At 32.9% G+C, this 8,726-nt stretch overlaps 1 protein-coding gene across 1 annotated transcript; it reads left to right on the top strand.

Moving 5' to 3' along the window:
- The first annotated feature begins 1,531 nt into the window (after positions 1-1,531).
- LOC123192784 lies at positions 1,532-8,035 on the top strand. The gene is made up of 8 exons (XM_044605443.1): positions 1,532-1,663; positions 1,974-2,044; positions 3,289-3,807; positions 4,507-4,653; positions 5,067-5,204; positions 5,669-5,722; positions 5,917-6,344; positions 7,210-8,035. Exons 1-8 carry the CDS (start codon positions 1,542-1,544, stop codon positions 7,816-7,818), a joined length of 2,088 nt encoding a protein of 695 aa, XP_044461378.1. The 5' UTR covers positions 1,532-1,541; the 3' UTR covers positions 7,819-8,035.
- The last annotated feature ends 691 nt before the right edge of the window (positions 8,036-8,726 follow it).

The following is an 8,726-nucleotide window of genomic DNA, read 5'->3' as shown; positions in this document are numbered from 1 at the left end:
TATGCGACTTTTTATGAACATGTGATCTATGGATACATGTGTTAAGTATTTACCAATTAGGGTTTTCATATAAAAAATCAATTAAAATATATGTAATTAAATCTAGCAGGCATGGCTCGCCATAAAGGTCACGTAGGCATAACCCAAGAGGTTATGGACCGTGTCCCAAGCCTTATTGTTTAGGGGGGTAAACATGAATGCAATTAATTAGATTTAATGGAGAATCAGCCAGCTTTTTTCTCATATTTTTCTAGGATTCTTTGTATTGGTAGGTCTTTTCATACATGACATTACAAAATGTATAAAACAAGACTTAATGGTCAAATTAATAATATTTTTTAGTCAATAGCATGATGAAAGATTCTTCAAAGTGATAAGATACAGTCTGGAATTACTATATATAATAATGGCCAAACGACTATTTCCCACCCAAGGTTTAGTGTTTTCTCAAATGTCCCCCCTTTAACTATGAAAACACCAAACACCTACCCATGACCGGTTAGATTTAACAGAACCCTAACGCCTAAAAATTTTATCTCTTTTTGCCCCCCTAAACTTTAAAAACTAACATTTTTTCTCAGCCTAAGTTTTAAAAAATCGCAGTTTCACCCTAGGGTTTGGTTTTGAAATCTCCGGCGGCCTCTCCGGCTCCGTTGCCGACGGCCTCTCCCTCCCGAAGCAACCTCTCCTTCGTCTCCCAAGGCGTCTCCGACGTCAATCGGACCTCCAAATGAGAGGAAAGAGATCGCCGGAAGGAGAGGTTGCTTCGGGAGGGAGAGGCCGTCGGCAACGGAGCCAGAGAGGCCGCCGGAGATTTCAAAACCAAACCCTAGGGTGAAACTGCGATTTTTTAAAACTTAGGCTGGAGAAAAATTTTAGTTTTTAAAGTTTAGGGGGGCAAAATTATATTCTAATTTAGTTTATTTTTAATATTATAGCTAAAATGACGATTTTGCCCTTACAGGCGTTAGAGTTTTGTTAAATCTAACCGGCCATGGGTGGGTGTTTGGTGTTTCCATAGTTAAAGGGAGAGACATTTGAGAAAACGCTAAACCTTGGGTGGGAAATAGTCGTTTGGCCTATAATAATCAATCAACCATTATCTATCTTATTCAATATAATATAATATAATGGTAATATTGTATAGTGATCATCTGAATTCTAAATAGTGGTTAGCTTATGAACATGTGATCTATGGATACATGTGTTAAGATTTACCAATTAGGGTTTTCATGTAAAAAATCAATTAAAATATATGTAATTAAATCTAGCAGGCGTGGCTCGCCATAAAGGTCATGTAGGCATAACCCAAGAGGTTATGGACCGTGTCACAAGCCTTATTGTTTAGGGGGGTAAACATGACCTCCCAGAGCTTGTGGAGAATTTGTGCATTTTACTGTTCATTTTTATGTGGGTTTCTTAATAAGTAATTTGTTAAGCATAAAATAAACTCTACGATAAAAGGGAGAAACTGTAGAAGGGCAGCCATTTCATTATAAATACATGACGATGAGAAGGAGAAAATTAAATTTGTAACATTTATGGATTCTTCCAATAACTTTCACAGCAGTGACGAAGACGAACTCGAAATCACTGAGAAGAACCAAGAAAATCCCGGAGACCAAACTGCAGAATTGCAAAGCACTGAGTCTGAATCCATCAGGTAAGTTGAATACTTATTCTCTAAAACAGTTGATGTAATATACACTCTTCAGAATTATGATTGGATTCAATCTGAACTAGTTGGTTTGAATTCGAACTCTGATAAAAAAAGCTAAATTGGATCCAAATATTAAGTTTGTTTTCATAAACAACTTGAGTTTATGCTGATTCGAATATTCGAATTCAAACTAACTCAGATTGAATTTAAAGTTAAATTGGTTTTACATCGGGTTCGAGTCTTGCCTGCAATCTGTTGCCCATCTAAACAGATCGTCGGCAGTGATTTTCTTCCCCGTTGACTTAATTTGCAGAGATGGAGAGGAAAACATTGAGATTGAGGAAGATGAATTGAGTCAGAATGATGCGACTTCAGAGAAGGAATGTGAGTCAAAGTCAACCTTTTTTATTTTATTTTATAAAATGATTATTAAAATAATATTTTTGTGTAATGTTATATGCTAATATTAATAATGATGTATTATTATATAATTAAAAATTTTTATTTTTAATTTAAAATTAAACAATCATATAATAACATTATAAGGATATATAATTTTATCCTTACAACATGATAACATTAGTATTAATATCAAAATTAATATCCATTATAAGAATATATAATTTTATTATTTTGTGTATTGTATTGTATATGTTAATTAAAAAAGAATAAAATAAAGAAGGTAATAAAATTTTAATTTCAAGAGTTTTATTGATAGTTCGTAAGTTTAGCCTCTTTGACTTTGAAATTTTTTTAAGTATATATACAAAAATTATAAAACCCCTTAAAATTTTGATTGACCCTTTTAATCTATATCAATTTATGAAATAGTTTTTGAAATTAACTATACATGTTTTTATTTTATTGGATAATCCCACCATGCCTAAGGGTTGAGATTGTTCTATCACTATTAGTATTATAATAAAACTACGTATATAAACAATATTTATTAATTTACCTATATAAACTTATATAATAATCTATGATTAAATAATTTTAAAGTATTTATTTTTTCTTTCATTTCAAAATAACTAAATTAAATATTTCAAACGAAATCATCTTAATTTAAGATCGACAAAATCATCTTCATTGATCTTCAAACAAATCGACGTCAGAGACAAGCGTTAAGAGCAACACCAAAAGAGGAGAGACTAAAGGGAGAGAGAGAGAGAGAGAACATAGGAGAAATCGACCGTTTATCAGAAAATTCACCTAAAAATTTGAAATCTTGGGGGAAATGTAACTTTTTAAAACTTAATATAAAAGAAATTGCTAGTTTTTCAAATCAAAGGAGGGCAAATTATATAAATTTTTATATTTTTTAATATTTTTAGTTAAATAACGATTTTACCCTTTATAAATAACCGATTTTGTTAATTTTAACTACTGACGAGTGAGTATTTGGATTTTGAAACTTAACGGATGAGAGTTTAGAGATGCACTAAACTTTAGGTGGGAATAAGTCTTTTGGCCAACTTATTATTTATGTAAAACTAACTTGACAATATATGTTTTAGTGATATGATTATTTACTTTTTCTTTTAAGTTTATAAAATTTGATTGTACATATAATTTTATTTATTATTCTCGTTATATACATACGTATTCATAGAAAGTTGAAATGACAGCAACGGAAAACAGCGATGATGAGGAGAAAAGCTTTCAGAATGGGGAGGATCATATTTTTTACAGGCCATTATTCAAGGCTATACAAGAAAATGACTGGAAAGGTGTAGAAGATTTCACAAAAAGACATCCAAAGGTGTTGACGGCCACCATTAAGGTATCTAGAAAAGAGAAATTTTTCCAAACAATTACTCGAAATTTAGACACACCCACTTGGCTTATGGAGAATCTATTAAAAGAGGTGAGTCCAAAATCACTTGAAGAGTTCGTAGATTACCATGGAGAGTCTGTTATTTTTCGTGCTGCTAAATATGGCCATAAAAAGGCTGTAGAGGCCTTTGTGCGTAGAAACCCTTGTTTGCCAAATATAACAAATGAGGAAGGCTATCTTCCCATTCACAAAGCAGCCAAGTCTGGCCACAAGGAAACGGTTCAGTTTCTTCTCTCAGTGACGCAGACACGATTGGATGATAAAAATGGCGTTGATCTTCTTCAGTACCTCATCAATTCCGGTATATATGGTAAGTACTTAGCATTCAAAACAGTTTTCAGTCTGGAGCCAAGTCTAATCCAATGTTCAACTCAAACAAGTCAAACTTGAATTGCTCTAACTCAATAATTCGACTTAAGTTTAGTTTGTTTGTTTTTTCGATGACCTTGTTTATCCCACCATCAAAATCATTTGCTCTAATAACACTATATCAAAATCATTTGCTCTAATAACACTATATATCAGCTCGAACAAGTTTGAGCTTAAATTGGATCTTCTAAATTTAAGTCAAACTCAAATTGATTCTGCAATAGGCTACGCTCGACTTAATTACACCCCTAATACTAGTTTTCTTAAATCTCTACCATTTTTTTCTTACATTTCTTCTTAGTAAGGTTATTTAATCCAGAGTGAGTCTAAAAAAAACCTAATTCGAAATTGATTCGAATATAAAAGAGTTAACTCAGTATCAATAAGTTGAAATTCAAACTCAATTTGATAAACTATTTAAATTTAGATTCGATACAAGCCTATTTGAACTTGAATATTCATATCAGTTTGTCTATGAAAAAAGAACCCAATCATTGGGCTCAAACTCAACTCTTTCAATTCGATCTCGAATTCAAAGTTGAGTAACTCAAATCGAATCCAACCCATAGGAAAAATTTTAATTCTTCATTTGCCTTGTTCTGCTATGCTTTAATACTTTTTCTTTGTTCTATTATTACAGATGTAGCTTTGGATTTATTAAAGCGCTATCCAAAGTTGGCTCGTGAATCTGAATACAGAGGACGCATTTTATTGAAGTTGGCAAATAGACCTCTCGCATTTGAAAGCGGGAGTCATATGGGATATTGGAAACGCTTAATCTATCAGTGTTAGTGTCTGCTTTTATCTTTCATCTTTTGTTTTTCTACAATACTATTTGCAGTCATTCACATTGCAAACCATTTCTCCTATTTGATTTAAGAGAAATTGAGTATCCACCGATCACTATCAGAGTGTCAAGTCCGATTATGTCTAAGCAACATTTTCATGGTAGTGATGCAGCTAGAAATAAAACTTAAGAAAGTTAAAGGTTGAATAACAATAAATTAAGTCAAATAAATAAAAAATGAATTCAAAGGGGCCAAGTGAAATTTTAGGAGTTTATTAATATTTTACCTAAACTACAGTAATTTTTTTTAAAAAGATTGATCCCCCAAGATCATTAAGGTTTGAAGTCTTTTTCTGTGTACATGATTTTTCTTTTCCTCTTGATTAATCAAGTATAAATCTTTGATTGTGTAGTGATTCCTATGCAAGGTGAACAGATTCCACTTCCTGAAAGTGTGATCGGAGACATGGAGAACCCCTCCGATCAAAAACAAGATGTGATAACAAAATTGTCACATCCAAAATTTCTTCTGCAAATCTCTATTGCTCTCGGTTAGTGAACTTTATATACTTTATGTTAAATATTCCCCATTAATTGCTCTCGGTTAGTGACTAGCTTCTAGTCAGGGTAAAATAGGTGCAATAACACATTTGCAAGTCCTAACAAGTGGTACCAAATCGTAAAGTTTAGAACAATTCCCTAATTAATTTATTTAAGGAAGCTCAGATGATGGGTTCCCTAGCTGAGGGGAGTTTTCATCAGCCTTACTCCCTGAAAACAGTTCCACGGTTAGAGGGTCAGGGACAGGATTGTTGAGTATCCCACAGACCGACCAATCTCCATTGGTTGGGAAACAATTTTGGTGTCATAATCAGAATCTTTGTATGTTTTTAGTTTGAAGGCACATATTAAGATGATTCAAACTAAATAACAAAATTTTAATAATTTTAGATGCAAAGAATTCTAATTAAGTTCCTGATCTTGACGACTTCTAGCCTTTTTTCTTGTATAATAGGTGCTTTGTGCCAAAAGTTATGTATTTTTCTTTGGAATGCACTTATGCAGCTTGGTAAGAATTCAACTCTCTCTATATATATATATCTTAAGTAAGCAACTATCATCTGTTATCTAACAAACGGACAGAACTTTGTTTTTTCCTTCTAAAGAGATTAAAATTTTATTATTTCTTATATAAGTTTGGTCAATTCAATAGAAAAAATTAAAAAGTCTTTAATGCGTCTGAGTTCAATTGAATACGTGCAGCACCCAGTATCAAGTCCATTCGGGAAGGGAAATTGATGCATGCACAAACACTTGAGATAGTTCGAATAATGTGCCACGAAGAAATTATTTGGAGTGACGACGGATTCTATGACTCATTACGTATTCCATTTCTTACAGCTGCAAGATTGGGGATTCAAGAGCTTGTCGATGAGATTCAGAAGGCCTACTTTTATTCATATTTGAATATTGACAAAAATGATAATGGTATATTTGAGCTTGCAGTCTTGAATCGCCGAGAAAAACTTTTTATGTTCTTGAAGAAAATGAATTGCCATATATGGGAATGGAGGGCCGCCAATACAGATACCGGAAAAGCTAACTTTCTGCATTTAGCTGCCAAGTATGTACCTTCAACCGAAATCTCCGGTGCAGCACTGCAAATGCAAAGAGAGTTGCAATGGTTTAAGGTGGTACAACATATTTTTATCCTATGAACTAGTTAGCATATTAATACCACATTTTCCATGTCCCCATTTGGTAGATTAATACTACATGCACTAAGAATGGGTAGAAAGACGGGAATAGTTAGATTTGAATCAAACCAGCTTGACTCAATGTTTCATTTGATTTGAGTTGAATTTGAGCTAGAGTTTTAGCTTGAATCCTCATTAGCGACACTATTAATCTTGCTGATCACACTATTTAACCTGTCAGTAATACTATTCATTTTATTGGTAATCTTGTGATAACATCTCCGATAAGCTCAAAAGAGCTTGAATTGGCCATTTAGAGATTTCATTCGAGCTCAAACTAACTCATGTTCAGGTTTGACTTGGCTCCAATCTAGCCATTAATACAATACAAAAATTTATGTATTATCATATAATTAGGTATTACTTTATTTCTAATTCAAATTACTTAATCATATAATGATACGTCAATGTCTGTATTTGTGTCTGTCTTATTATTAGTGCATAAAATATTATTGTTAAATTAATATTAACTATTAAATCAATTGACTAGCCACTTGCTAATTTGATGTTTGAAAAACCAAATCAAATAGACTGGTTTGATTGAAAACCTTAAGTTAATCCAATCCGGTTATATTATAAACTTGGTTTGAGCTTTGAATCAAGATGGATTGTGGTTGAACTGACCCAAACCCACGGTTCAACCAATAGTTTAACCCTGCCAAAACCCTATGCTGCAAAATAAAAACAAGATCTTTTGTTTTTTTAATAATCATCCTATTTGCAGTCCTTGTATAATGTCTAAATTAATAATTAAATTTACTTGTGTTGATGCCTTACTCTAATTACTTTGCATGTTAAGGCTGTGGAAAGATACGTCCATCCATCTCTTCAAGAACAGGTAGATGAGGAAAACAGAACGCCAAGGCAAGTGTTCACAGAAGAGCATGCAAAATTGCTAGAACAAGGTGAAAAATGGATGAAGGAAACAGCTCAATCGTGCACGCTTGTAGCTGCTCTCATAATCACAGTCGTCTTTGCAGCAGCTTTCACTGTTCCAGGTGGCAACAACCCAGAAGGCATGCCCATGTTCTTGCATCGTCCTTCTTTCCTTGTTTTTGCTGTATCAGACTCGCTTGCACTCTTTTCTTCTACTGCATCATTGCTTATGTTTCTGGGCATCCTCACATCGCGTTATGCAGAAGAAGATTTTGTGAAGTCATTGCCAAGTAAATTGATCATTGGCCTCGTATGCTTGTTCTTTTCTATTGCAACCATGATGGTGGCATTTGGGGCTACTATTTACATATTTCTGTCTCATCCATGGAAATGGGTTATTGTTCCAATTTCGCTGCTTGGATGTGTGCCAGTCACCTTATTTGGCTTGCTACAGTTTCCTCTATTCCTTGAAATATTTTCATCCACTTATCATTCTAGAATTCTTCAACCAATTATTAGGAAGTCAATGTAGTTCACTTTTTTCTTTCCAAAAGCTACACTATTGGAAACGAACTGATTCAGTGCGATTAAAGATCCCTAGAGGTGAATGTTCGCCGACGACTATTTTGAAATTAAATTTTTTTAATATATAAATCAAGGCTGAAAAGTTATGTAATCAAGTTTGTGGGGCAAAATGTTATCTAACTTCACAACATTGAAAATAATAAAGGGTATTTTTATCTTTTTAATTTTCTCTATTCCTTGAAATATTTTCATCTACTTATCAATCAAGAGTTCTTCAACCAAGTATTAAGAAGTCAATATGGATCTTCTTTTTTTTTTTAATTCCAAGAGCTACGCTATTGTAATCAAATTGACACGGTGCAATTAAAGGTAGTTAACAATGAATGTCTGGCCGTGGGTGACCATTTTGAAATTAATTTTTTTTAAAAAAATAAATCAGGGTTGAAAAGTTATGTAATCAAGTTTGGGAGGTAAAATGTTATCTAATTTTTAGTAACATTGAAATTAATAATGGAGTATTTTTGCCCTTTCAGTTTCCTCTGTTCGTTGAAATATTTTCATCCACTTATTGCTCTAAAATTCATCAATCAAGTATTAACAAGTTGAAATAGTTATTTTCTTTCTTTCCGAGAGCTAATAAAGGTAGCGGCAGTGAATATTGTATTAAAAATTTGGCCAAAGGACTTATTCACACCCAAAGTAACTTCTAATCTCAAGTTTTTACTTCTTAACTATGAAATTCTTAAACACTCATCCACGAAGGGTTAAGTCTGTTAGTTTTAAAAATAAAATCATTATTTATCTATAATATTAAAAATAAATTAAAATTTAATCTCCAACGCCATTGTCGACGGTCTCTCCCTTTCGAAGTTTCCTCTCCCTCTAATGATTCCTCTCCTCTCAGTTGGATGTCCA

This window comes from Mangifera indica, chromosome 12 (assembly GCF_011075055.1).
Source record: "Mangifera indica cultivar Alphonso chromosome 12, CATAS_Mindica_2.1, whole genome shotgun sequence".
NCBI classification, from domain to species: Eukaryota; Viridiplantae; Streptophyta; class Magnoliopsida; order Sapindales; family Anacardiaceae; genus Mangifera; species Mangifera indica.
The sequence above is the reverse complement of the archived record's forward strand: the minus strand, read 5'-3'. Positions and strand labels throughout refer to the sequence as shown.